Below are 14177 nucleotides of genomic sequence, written 5' to 3'. Positions count from 1 at the left end.
TTTTTTTTTTTTTTTTTTGGCTTAAGAACAATTTGAAATGCCAGTTATCAGCTACTATCACTACTACTTCATAAAAAGGTCATTTTAACACCAGTAAGGAATAAGACAGTCATAATATCAAGATAAAGGGCAGTACATTAAACATATTTAGCTTTAGAAAAACCCATTTACCATGTTTTACATGAATAACATGCACCTTCTACATTTGTTTGCCAAACTCTCCCTCCCTGTTAGGTGTTTTCATTAGTGCCACTATGCCAATTTTTGTTTTTTACATGTTGCTGTAAAAAAAAAAAAATCATATTGCACTTACCAAATACCTTGAGAGGGGAGGAAGCAGTTGGCAAACAAACATAGAGGTGCATGTTCTTTGCATAAAAATATGGTATATTATCCTTATTATTATTTTATGTTACCATGAGTACCCATTCATGGACCAGCATATAGTAAGCATTCATGTATGGCATTGTCAGATGCTAAATAAATGAGTCAGAAATGCAAGGTCCTCTTCCAATTTGGCAGGGAGATGATATGGGTAGCTCTCTGACTACTATGGCATGTCTATTATGACATTATTACATCATCTTGCTTAATTTAATCCACAGAGCAATCCTATGATATAAATATTAATATCCCCACTCTACGAATGAGAAAATAAAGGCTTAAAGAATTTAAGTTACTTCCCCAAAGTAGCAAAGCTAGCAAGCAGTGAAGTTGTTACTCAAACCAGGTTTATATAATTCCAAAGCCCATGCTCTAGGATTCTATGCAATGTTGTCTCTCAGGAGTATAAAATATGATAGGCCTACCTTGCAACAAGGAGCCCTGGTGGCATAGGGGTTAAAGCGCTCAGCAGCTAACCAAAAGGTTGGTGGTTTGACCCCATCAGCCACTCCATGGGAGAAATATGTGGCAGTCTGCTTCCTAAAGATCTACAGTCTTGGAAATCCCATGGGGCAGTTCTACTCTGTCCTCTGGATCACTATGAGTCAGAATTGACGCAACAGCAATCGGTTTGTTTTTTTGGACCTTGCAACAGATTTCTTCCCCAGTCATACAGGAAAATAAAGTTGAACTGACCACATGTTGAGGTTTAATACAAGGTTTCTCAACCTTGGCACTAACAACATTTGGAGCTGGCTGATTCTTGGTTGTGGGGGACCGTCCTTTGCATTGTAAGATGTTTCGCAGCACCCTGGCCTCTACCCACTAGATGCCGGCGGGACCTTCCCCCCGTTGAAATATCCAAAAATGTCTCTTTTTTTTTTTTTCTAGTGCCAGTCTCTAGACATTGCCAAATGTCACCTGAGGGAAAAAACTGCCCCTAGTTGAGAACCACTGGTTTAGTCTGATCTTTCTGTAAGGACATGTCTAAAGACAACCTAAATGTAAACTGCGATAAGCATAGGAAGAGTTGCACTGTGCACAGTGTCTGTGAGAAACTCTGCAAGATAGTTTTAATAGGTAACAACACTGTCATTTAATTCAAATGCAATTTAAAACATTGGTTATCGATTGGGGGAAGGGGAGGGAGAAGAGAGCAAGAATAAAGGAAAGGAAAAGAATGTTTACTGGGGAGCCACTTCATTTTAAAATAAATTTAGCTTGTTAAGAAAACAATTTGAGGACAATTCCTAAAATTTATTTCAAGCCAAGGAAAAGAATAGTAATTAAATCTTTTCTAAGGTTACCACGTAAATAATGTTCAAGAGATAATCGACACGATCCAATTGAAAAGGCTTCCTCCTGATATGATGCAGCCACTCGCAAGGTCAAAAAGTCTCTCAAGATTCAGTATAGATGGCAGCGAGATATCAAATGGAATCTGAGAAAAAACATAAAAGTATTTATAAAACACATTGTTTGAGCTATTGACTGAAGTAAAGTTCTCAAAATACCAACCCCATATCATAATTTTATATGAAAGATATTTAACTCTCACCTAAGTCAGAAAGCTTCCTATCTCTACACTACTGAGATGTCACATATATCATTCTATATCCTATTAAGATTCATATCGCAGCCTATAAAACAGCAAATAATTTTAAAAATATGGACTCTTTGTATTTATATAATCCTTGTACATGGTTCTAAATGTAGGACTTTTTGGCCTTGTTCCTAAAGAAATGCTTCCCTTCTTAACAGATTGACGTGTTGGCGAATTTTTACCTCCCTCATTCTGCCACCGTGAGAGGGGGAAGTACCAGTGAATTATGTGCAGGGCTCACTCTGTCTGAAAGAGGCACTGTGTTACTGTGACCAAGGACAAGCATAGCTGAATTCATCCTGAGCAGGCTAAAAAATGGAAAATGCAGACTACTTTAATGGTCTTAACATTGGTTATCGATTGGGGGAAGGGGAGGGAGAAGAGAGCAAGAATAAAGGAAAGGAAAAGAATGTTTACTGGGGAGCCACTTCATACCAGTCTAGATAAATACTTTGGGGGATGAATGAGCAAATGCCATTTAAAATAACTACAGAGGATTAGATCCTGCGGGCCTGACTCCTGATAAGAAATTAGATGGCAAGTTTTATTAATTTCTTGTCTACTTGTTAAATGACCCATTCATCCTTTTATTCTCAAGAAAGCACAATGAGCCCAAAAGTGGAGGCTGGTTTTTATTTGTTAACTTTTTATTCACTTTATTGGTTTAGAAAAAAATGACAGAAGTATTATAGTGCCTTTTATAACTTCCAACAATAAAGAGGTGAATAAATAAAACATTAATAATTTCCCCCTCCTTGTTCAATCCTGATGTAATCAGTGTTACCAGTCTGGGGAGTATCCTTTTATACCATTTTTCAATTCTCATGCAAGTGTATATTCATATGACTTTTCTTCTTTCTTTTCCCTTTCCCTCTCTTTTCTTAAATGGGATATTTAGGCTTTCATTACTTTTTCAATTAGTAATATGTTTTTAATATGTAAGAGAAATTCCTTCTTAATCAATTCAAGGAAGCACAAAAACTATGTAGAGGTTCATAGTGTACATTCTAGGGTAGGACTTCCTGGTTCAAATTCAGACCTCGCAATGTATCAGCTATGTTGGTAAAATATCCATCCGTTTGAACTTTAATTTCCAAATCCATAAAATGGGAAATAATGATAGCTCCTATATCATATTGTTATTACAAGAATTGAATGAGTTTATACATATAAAACACATGGTACCTGGCACACAGTGAGCTTTCAGTAAAGGTTATGTATCACTCTTATTACTGAACACATCCTTTTTAATGGCTACATAACAATTCATGCGATGGCTGTATCCTAATTTATTCATTGTCCATGGAGGTCAGTTTTAGTTTTTGCATATGCTTTTCTATCTATACATATTCTTGGATACAGGTGATTTTATTTCTGTACTACTGATTTCCCAAAGCGGCTTTTTTTTAAGTCAAAAATAGGGTGTTTACATGTTAACATTTGTTGCCAGATTACTTTTCAAATTAACACTTAAAGCAGCAATGTATGAGGGTTTCCCCACACCCAAAGTAGCATATTATAAAATGTTATAAATCCTTGTTTTGTGCTATTTAATTATTATTTTTTTATTCAGAAAACATAATGGGAAACATTTTGGAGGGTAATATTAGCTGGTTTACCAATATGCTCAAACTATATGTGTTTACCATGATTATTTTGGTTATCTCATTGCTATTTAACCGTACTGAACCCTCTATCAAATGGAAATGGAAAATCTCATGTCCAATTTAATAACCTTTAGCAGATGATTTTCAAAGTAGTATACCAAGAAATAAAAATTAACATTCAAATATTTGTATTCACCCCCAATAGGATGGCTAAGATGAAAAACAAGAAATGATGGCAAGGATGTGTAGAAATTGGAACTGTTGCCCAATGCTGGTGGGAAATCAGAATTGTACAGCCACTATGGAAGGCAGTTTTGCTATTCCTCAAAAAGTTAAACATAGAGCTAACATATGACCCAGCAATTCCAATCCTAGGTATATACCCAAGAGGCTTCAAAGCAGCAATGCCAACAGACACCTTTACATCAATGTTCATTGCAGCACTATTCACAGTAGCCAAAAGGTGGAAACAACCTAAATGGCCATCAACAGATGAATGGATAAACATACAATGGAATACTACTCAGCCATAAAAAGAAGTGAAGTCCTGATACATGCCACAAAATGGATGAACCTTGAAAACGTTATGCTAAGGGAAGGCCAGTCACAAAAGGACAAATATTGTATGATCTCACGTACATAAAAAACCTAGAATATGTGATTATGTGATGTATAGAGATAAAAGTTTAATAGTGGTTACCAGGGATGGGAGGGAGGGGTAAAGAGTGAGTCACTGCTTAGGAAGCATGGAGTTTCTGTTTATGGTGATGGAAAATCTGGCAACGAATACTGGTGATGGTTGCACAACATGACTGATGTACAGTGAAAACTGTGAAAGCCAGAACTCGGTGCAACCACCTTGTTTTTCTAGGTTTCGCAGGTTTTCTGCTGTTGACAGGGTGAATGAAGTCTTACCATTTTTCTATTGCTCCATTTAGTAGAAAATATTTCAGTTTTCCTTCTCTAACTTACAAAAGTTCCAGCTCTCATAGGTTTTACTGTAATTTGTTATTAAATTGTACATGTGAAAAATTGTACATGTCGGCAATGTTGTGTTATACATATTTTTACATCAATAAAAAGGAAAAAAAATGTGCTTTCCTTTGAGCTCTCTCTTTTTTACTGTGGAATTCTTCCCATGTTAAAGGTAAGAATGGTTTTAAGAAAAACAAAGTGGCCAGGTTAGTTTTATTTAACATTAGCGCTATCTTCATGACATAATTTATATACTAGATATAAATAGAGCATTTTGGCCTCTGATCTTTGTCATTGAACCTCCTGAAACAAGTGGTCATTTGTCAAAAGATGAAGATTAATTATTAAGTTTATTTATGGGGGTCACAAGTCAAAGCTTCAGATCAGGAAGATAAAAGAGAAATAGTTGTCACCCAAGGGTTATTAATCTTTGTTTTTCTTCAGGAGAACACAAATAACCCTAAAATGTCAGGACCCATTTTGTGTTATTATTTCTCCACTTCTAGGCACACCAGGTATCTTAAGCTCTTTGGTGAACGAGTCAAATACCTGAAATTCCAGCTATCTCTATCATTCCACAACACAGCAGGAGCCCTGGTGGCACAGTGGTTATGTGTTTGGCTGCTAACCAAAAGACTGGCAGTTTGAGTCCACTGGCCGCTCTCTGGTTTTACACACACACGTATATAATCTGCGTGTGTATGTGCATACATGTACATATATAGACAGGTTGTACTCTAAATCCCAAGGTATCATTATATTGCAAGGATAAAGACTCTACTATATGATCTGATTGGGTCGCACACACAAAGACACTTGAGAAAGTATTGATGACTGAAAGCCATTATTATTATTTATAGAAGGTAGACAGTAAACAACAAGAACAGATTATTTATACAGTAAGCAACAAGGACAGAGTTGAGGTGAAACAGTCCGCTTCATCTCCACTAGCACCCTACTTAGCATCCCACTTATGTCTAAAAGGGGACCTGCTCACCCTTTCCAAATTACCCATGTCCATTTCTGTGTCACTGGGCAGCCACACTGTGGATCAGGTGTCAGCAGGTCTCTCTCTTTCTCAGCTGACATGTCATCAGCTCAGGTAAGGTGCTGTGTGGCTGTGATGTTTTCTGTCTCTCTCTGGTTTTTCCTGGCTAGGTCTGACCCTTGTGCTTGCTGTTCCAGCTCTCAGCTAGCAGAGTCAGACAACCCAGGGCACACTCCAAAGGACACCTCTGTAAGATTAGCTGCTTATGTAGGAAAACATCTTGTCAATTTCAAGGCATAGCTTTCCTAGCAGGATCATAAACGGACCAGTCATATAGGGTAGATTGTAAGCTGCTTATGCAGATAGCAAATTGACCAATCCTTGCAAGTCACTTAGGTGAGTAGTAATCAGACCAATCACTTGGCAGGTTGTGGCCTGATCAATCATTTTGGGAGAATTGCAAACCCAGGGCCAGAAAAGCATATAAAGGAAACCCGTTGCACCACATGTTATAGGTTGAGTTGGGCCCCCACCCCCAAATATGTGTTGTAAATCCTAACTTCTATGCCTGTGATTAGAATCCCATTTGGGAAAGGGTTGTCTTTGTTCTGTTAATGAGACAGGATTCATGTATCTTGAGTTAATCTCTTTTGAGATATAAAAAAGATTAAACAAGCAAAAGAAAGAAGCAGAGATAGAGGAAGAGAGATGCCAAACCACACGAAGATTGCCCAGGAGCACAATCTCAAAAGAGAAAAGGACTTTCCTCCAGAGCGAACACAGAGAGAAAGACTTCCCCTAGAGCCTGGAACCCTGAATTTGGACTTCTAGCCTCCTAAAATGTAAAAAAAAAAATTTTTTTTTTTTTTGTTAAAGCCATCCATTTGTGGTATTTCTGTTACAGCAGCTAACTAGATAACTGAGACACCACAATATCTATACAGTCATGTGCCACATAACATCTGTTTGGGCAATGTCCGACAGCATATACGTCCACGGCCCCAACTCTGGTAAAGCCTATTACATTAAAAATTCAAGGTACATATAATGGTTTGTAATAACAAACGGATGCTACTTTTTGGTATGCATCAAAACATTATTATTATTACTGTATTATTATGTTGAAGATGCATTAGCGTATCTGAAAGTGTTTCTTTAATGGTTTTTATGCATAGAAAAGTACACTATATACTATATACTAAGACAAGCATTTGACTGACTGTTAGATACAACCTGTACTTAACTGTTCCGACTTACATGCTAAGTTGACTTAAAGAGAGATTTAGGAATGGAACTCATTTGTAATCCAGGGACTGCCTGTACATAATATGGTGTTTGTACAACGTCCAATTCACATAACATCCTATTTCAAAGAGAGTATCACGGACGTTAAGGGACGCATGACTGTATACACCCTGCATATAAACAGAATCATACAATATGTATTCTTTGTGTCTGGCTTTTTTGTTCAACATTCTGTATGTGAGGTTCAACCGTGTTGTTGAGTGTAGCAATAGTTTGTCCATTCTTATTGATGTACATAGTTTCCCTTTTGTGAATATATCACAATTTATTCATTTTCCAGCTGGTGGGCATTTGGGTTTGTCTTAATCATCTAGTGCTGCTATAATAGAAATACCACAAGTGGATGGCTTTAACAAAGATAAATTTATTTCTTCACAGTAAAGTAGGCTAAAAGTCCAAATTCAGGGCCTCAGCTCCAGGGGAAGACTTTCTGTCTCCGTTGGCCTTCTCATTAATCTCCCGCTAGACTAGGAGTTTCTCCGTTCAGGGACTGTGGGTCCAAAGGACTTGCTCTGCTCCCGGCACTGCTTTCTTGGTGGTATGAGGTCCCCAGCCATTTGCTTCCCTTTCCTTTTATCTCTTGTAAGATAAAAGGTGGTGCAGGCCACAGCCCAGGGAAACTCCCTTTACACTGGATCAGGGATGTGAAGTTAGTAAGGGTGTTACAATCCCACCCTAATCCTCTTTAGCACAAAATTACAATCCTCTTTAGCACAAAATTACAATCATAAAATGGAGGAAAACCACACAATACTGGGAATCATGGGCCAGCCAAATTGATACACACATTTTTAGGGGGACATAATTCAATCCATGACAGGTTTATTTCAAATTTTTGCTACTATGAGTAAGCTACAATGAATATTCTTGTGCATGAATTTTGGTGTACATATGTACACATTTCTGTTGGGTATATACCTAAAAGAATTTTCTGCATCATTAGATATGTATATATTCATCTTTAAGTTGATTCTACTGAATACTTTCATAAAGTGGTTGGCCAATTTACAGTTCCACCAGCAATGTATGAGGCTTTCAGTTATTCCATAACTTCATAAACATTTGATAATTTTAGTTTTCAATTTTAGCAGTTCTCGTGTATATGTTAAAATATCTCTTTAAATTTTTAATGTCATATCCTTGACAACTGATAATATTGAATGTACACTTATTGGTCTCTTTCTTGAAGGACAGGTCTTTTTTACAGTTATATTGAGCTTTTATTCTTTGTCATTCAACAGAGACAAGACTGGCAATCATATAATCACAGAGAAGTCTTTGGTGTTTTTCATAAATAGTTTTGAGTGCAAGTTGTCCAGGATAAGTTACCAGGGAATCCTGGCTCCTTTACCTGGATCAGGAAAGACTTGGTAGAGAGAAAAGAAGAAAACAGCTTGGAAGGTAGCAGACCATAAATTAGTTCAAGTAGGTCATGCATTAAGGAGCAATATTAAAGAAATGATGATGATTTTTCCTGTCTATAGAGGATAAAATTCTGAATAGTAAGAGGAAGGGAAAGGAAGTTAAATAAGTTGGGGCAAAAGAAGGCATTGATTAAAACCAGGCCTGGATTTGAACTTGTATTGGGGAGTTTTGAAAATCATTGGAGAGTTAACTGTTATTTGCCAATGCTATATTTTATATGAGTTTTTGTATGAAAACTAGGTTTTATAGTAATGAAAGATTTTATTACTTCTGTTCTTTTGTTCCAACAATTTTCCTTGATTGAAGGGCAAATCAAAAGTTCTATGATTTTTCTCAATCCAATGTGTTTTTGTTGAGCATCTACTTTGGGGCCTCTTCTCCCTTTTCTCAGGACAATATCAGTTGCCATTTAATCGATTTTAAGCATCAAGTGAGCAAGAAAAAACAGGCGGAAGTCAAATTTTCACTAATCCATTAGATTTTCCCGGTTTTATAATCAGTAAATAGGAGATCAAACAACTGTGAGCTTTGTGATATGGGTGGATTTAACTTTGCCTCATTTCAAGAACCTTAAAACAGAGAGCGAGCAAGGCACGGAACAATTTTTAAAAAATAGCTTCAAGGTAGGAAAGCTGTTTTCATCCAGCATTCTCACATATAAGTTTCTCAACCATGTTTTCTATTTCTTCTTAATATATCATCTGAGTCTTTGAAGTAAATGACTTATTGGATTTTTTTTTTTGGACTGGAGACAAACATGTTTTCCAAAGTAGAAAGGATAATATGATACTCACTCACTTTAGAATCAATAGCATGAATGACCGGTGACCCATCTAATAAAAGTTCCAGATGAGAGGGAACTAGATATATTTGGTTTCACTGTACTTCATATGATTAAGAGAATCCCAGACCAGAGATAATAGATATTATTCTCCCCAATATGAAAGAAACAGCAGCCAACCTTCAGGAAGGTGAGAAGAGTTCTTATACAACTGCACCAGATCACAGGAAATTTTACACTTTGATGAGAACAAGACTATCTTTCATCACTCTAATTTTTTATGTTAATGAACTTTAAATATGGCGAAACAATTTTTTAAACATAATATGAGATCAAATGGTCATTTGGTGAGATGGTAGGAATCTTTTAAAATTATAATTTAAAGGAATAACATTATTATAACAGGCATTTTACAGAGAACAAAAAATTGGAAATTAAGACTGGGTACAGTAGAGAAGGAGCCCTGGTGGCACACTGGTTAAGAGCTTGGCTGTTAACCAAAAGATGAGCAGTTCAAATCCACCAGTCACTCCTTAGAAACTCTATGGGACAGTTCTACTCTGTCCTATTAGAGTTGCTATGAGTTGGAATCGATTTGACAGCAATGGGTTTTCATAGTAGAGAAAGCATTTATTTGTTCAGGGAGGTGGTTCAAATGTTACATTGTCTAAGAATAGAAGGGTAGGTTTTACATAAATCACCATCATCATGGCCATTGTCACCATCATTTTATAAAGGTTGAGTTTTGGCTGTGCATGGAGTTTCCTAGAGCTCTTTAACAGAGTTTGTGGAGTTTAATAAAAGACAAATCTTGCTCAGACACATTGTGGCACATGCACAGAAAATTTTTATTTTAGTTAAAACATTTTAACAATAAGAGGCCCTGCCTGCCTTCTCATATCTAAGTGGATGTCAAAAATGTTTTGAACAATAACAGCATTATTGGAGTACATCAATAGCACCTCTATAGGTGGAGATAGATTGTAGGAGACTACATTCAGGGGGATGTATGCTTAAAAATAAATTTTAGGCGGAGCCAACATGGCACTGTAGACAGAAGCACCATCCTGTCCCTCCACAGCAAAGACCTAAAAAACTAAGTTAAATAGAGACAAAGGTCAATCCTGAAACCCTAAGCATCAAATGAAGGGATAAAGAACTCAGCCAAGCACTGAATGGAAAAACAAACTGAAAGAGAATGGAGAGCAAGGAATGCTACAGACTGGAGGCTCCATATCAGCTAACATGGCATGGATTCGCCGTCTTGGATCCCTCAGCCACCAAGAACGGCAGACAGGGAGTATGAGAAGGCAGATTCATGGAGCTCCCAGCAGGAGACAGAGCACCCGATAGCCAGCGATACACACTTTCCCACCTCCTCACCCTTCCTCCCCTTGCTTGGCCTCCACTGTTTTCTGGTGGGCCACAGTCACTTGGCCAGGGAGACGCTGGCTCCTTGAGGCTTGAATTCACCCCACCTACACCGGCCAGCTCCTTAAGTGCAATTTTTTTGTTTGTTTTTGTTGTTGTTTTTTTGGCTTCTTTCAGTTTCTTCTCTCTCTCTGCCTTTCTTCTTTCCCTTTCTCCTGAATACCTGGTGCCATGGGCAATCTCTGCTCCTTCTAGACAGGCTGTGCAGCACCACTTGGCTGGGGAGTCACTTGCTTGGTCCATGCTACCAAGCCAGAGGGCCCCCTCAGGGCTTTTTATTTTTTTCTCTCTCTTCTCACTTTCTTCTCTCTCTCTACCTTCCCTCCTTACCCTTCTCCTGAACACTTGGCACTATGTGCCTTCTCCAATCCTTCTTGACAGGCTGTGCAGTAACAGAACCTGCTTCCAGTAGGCCCTCTTGGGCATTTTTTTTTCCCTTGGTTTCTTGTCTCTGTCTACCTTCCTTCATTTCCTTTCACCTTACCACCTGGACATGTGTGCTTTTCTCTCTCTCTTTTTTAAGTCTAGTTTCTTGTCGTTCTCTCCCTTCCTTTCCTTTCTCCCACCCACCTAGCTGCGTGTGCCTTACTGTCCCTTCTTGACAGGCTGTGCATCACCACCTATCTAGAAAGCCACTGGTACATGGCTTCTCGGGGTCTGCACCACTCCAACAGCAGGCTCCCTTAGCACTCTTTTTTTTGGGGGGGGGGCTTTTGTTTCTCTATCCTCTTTCTCTTCTTCCCCACACCCACTTAGTACCACACATCACATCCTTCCCCCCCTCCTGTCTATCTGCACCAAGTGCTGAGCATCACAACCCTGAGTGGCACAGTCATAGCCTATTGGGATCTACCCTATGCTGCCCCCCAGTCCTCCTCTGTCAGCCCAGTATGTGCTGTAAATGACCCATCCCAGCCACTCTCCCTCTGCTGGACCTGCCCAGCTGCACCATAGCTGAGTGACTGGCCCTGCCCATTGGACAAGATAGTGAGAAGTATCATGCCCACAGATGAGCAAAAAACAAAGAACACCCAGCCCGCCTGCTCAGACATAACCAAATAAAACAAAAAAGTGGGACAAAACAAACATCTACAATCAATAAATGAAGAAAATAAGTACTGAATGTCCCAAAGGGAGCACACAATATAAAAACATATTAAAAAAAACAGGACAGGATGGCTCCAGTAGGTCCAAAATAAAACAACAGGAAACCTTCCAGTAGAAGAAAAGGTGCTGGAACTACCTGATATGGAATTCAAATCTCTATACTCAGAACTATCCAAGAGATGAAGGAAAAAGCAGACCAAAAAAGGAAAAAAAAAAATACAAAATCATAGAAAAGACAGACAAAACAATGGAAGAATTCAGGAAAATATACAGGGAAAAAAATGTCAAAATAAATTCACAACTAGAAATTATACAAAAACAGCAATTAGAAATCCAAAAGATAAGCAAGAAGATTTCAAAAATGGACAATGTCACAGAAGGTTTGAGGAGCAGGTTTGAAACAAGAAGCTCAACAAACTCCATATAGGATAGACCTCAAAGGAAAATCACCAAGGCATATCATAATCACACTTGCTAAAACCAAAGATAAAGAGAGAATCCTGACAGCAGCTCGTGAAAAATGAGAAGTCACTACCAGAGGAGAAGCAATAAGACTAAGATCTGATTATTTAGCAGAAACCATGCAGGCAAGAAGGCAATGAGATGCCATATATAAAACCTTGAAAGAAAAGAATTGCTAACCAGGAATAATATATCCTGCAAAACTCTCTCAAATATGATGGTGAAATTAGGACCTTTCCAGATAAACAGAAATTAAGGGAATATGTAAAAGTCAAACCAAATTTACCAGAATTATTAAAGAGAGCCTTTTGGTTACAGAACCAACAGCATCAGACAACAGCCTGAATCTAGGATGCAAGACCACATCAACCAGACACCAACCTAGATAATGAGCTCTCAAGGATAAAACAAAACTACTAGATTTACAACAGGGAACAAGAAAGGTTAATCTGTAAATGGCAACAATGTCAGAACAATAAAAGACAGAATAAACTGTGTAGGTATAAAAGTTTCAAATGGATAGAAAGTCAAGGCAATACCAAGTAATAAAAGACTGGTTCAAACTCAGCAAGACAGGGTAAATTTCAATGTAACAAGAAAGTTAACAAACCTACTCATCAAAATAAAGAAGAAAAACATAAAGGCTCAGTAAACATAAAATCTATGAAAATGGAAGAAGCAGCAACAATAACAAAAAATCCACAAACAAAAGGAATTCAGCACAGAACAGTAAGAGGAACAAAGAAAACATCAGCACTACACACACACACACACACAAAAGCACTACAAACGACAGCAATAAACTCACATGTATCAATAATTACACTGACTGTAAGTGGCCTAAATGCACCCATAAAGAGGCAGAGAGTGACAAAACAGAAAAAAAAAAAAAAAAAAAAAACAGGACTCATCAATATGCTGTCTATAAGAGACACACCTTAGAAACAAAGACATAAATTTCTTAAAAATCAAAGGATGGAAAAAAATGTATTAAGCAAACAGCTACCTACAAAGAGTAGGAGTGGCAATACTAATCTCATAAAAGAGACTTTAAAACAAAATCCACCATAAAAGCCAAAGAAGAGCATTATATAGTGATTAAAAGGAGAATTCATCACAAAGACATAACCATAATAAATATCAATGCACTCAATGACAGCACTCCAAGATACATAAAACAAACTCGAACAGCACTGAAGAGAGAAACTGACATTCCACAATAATTGTAGGGGACTCCAACACACTCTTGATAAAGGACAGAACATCTAGAAAGAAACTCAACAAAGATACAGAAGATCTAAAGGCCACGATCAACCAACTTGACCTCATAGACATAAATAGAACACTCTACCCAACATCTGCAAGGTACACATTCTTTTCCAACTCACATGGAACGTTCTCCAGAATAGACTACATCTTAGGCTACAAAGCAACCTTCAACAAAATCCAAAACACTGAGATAATACAAAGTATCTTCTCTGATCACAACACCATCAAAGTAGAAATTAACAACAGGAAGAGCAAGGAAAAAGAAAATCAAATACTTGGAAACTGAATAATACCCTGCTTAAAAACCACTGGGTAATAAAAAAATAGAAGAAATCAAAGATGGAATAAAAAAATTCCTAGTATCAAATGAGAATGAAAACACATCAAACAAAAACCTTTGGGACACAGCAAATGCAGTGCTCAGAGGTCAATTTATAGCAATAGATGCAAACATTAGAAGAGACGAAACGGACAAAATCAAAACATTAGCTACACAACTCAAACAAATAGAAAGAGAACAGCAAAAGAAGCCCACAGCCACCAGTAAAAGGAAATCATAAAGATCAGAGCAGAAACAAATAAGATAGAAAAACAATAGAAAGAATCAACAGAACCAAAAGATGGTTCTCTGAAAGAGTCAACAAAATTGACGAACCATTGGCCAAATTGACAAAAGAAAAACAGGAGACAACGAAAATAACTCAAGTAAGAAATAAAATGGGAGATATTATAACGGACTCAACTAAAATAAAAAGGATCTTAACAGAATACTATGAAAACCTATACTCCCACAAATTTGAAACCTAGAGGAAATGGACAAATTTTCAGAAACACACTACC

General features: G+C 37.5%; 1 protein-coding gene across 3 annotated transcripts in view; it reads right to left on the bottom strand.

Moving 5' to 3' along the window:
• CFAP54 (cilia and flagella associated protein 54) overlaps positions 1–14177 on the bottom strand; it is a 499063-nt gene that overhangs the window by 15904 nt on the left and 468982 nt on the right. For all 3 annotated transcript variants that reach the window (XM_049884120.1, XM_049884121.1, XM_049884123.1), the window contains one exon: positions 1692–1825. In XM_049884120.1, the coding sequence (XP_049740077.1) occupies positions 1706–1825 (120 nt within the window). In that variant the 3' untranslated portion in view covers positions 1692–1705. The remainder of the gene's footprint in view (positions 1–1691; positions 1826–14177) is intronic.

Source organism: Elephas maximus, chromosome 4 (assembly GCF_024166365.1).
Source record: "Elephas maximus indicus isolate mEleMax1 chromosome 4, mEleMax1 primary haplotype, whole genome shotgun sequence".
Lineage (NCBI taxonomy): Eukaryota > Metazoa > Chordata > Mammalia > Proboscidea > Elephantidae > Elephas > Elephas maximus.
Note: the sequence above shows the minus strand (reverse complement) of the source record. Positions and strands in the feature narration are given on the sequence as shown.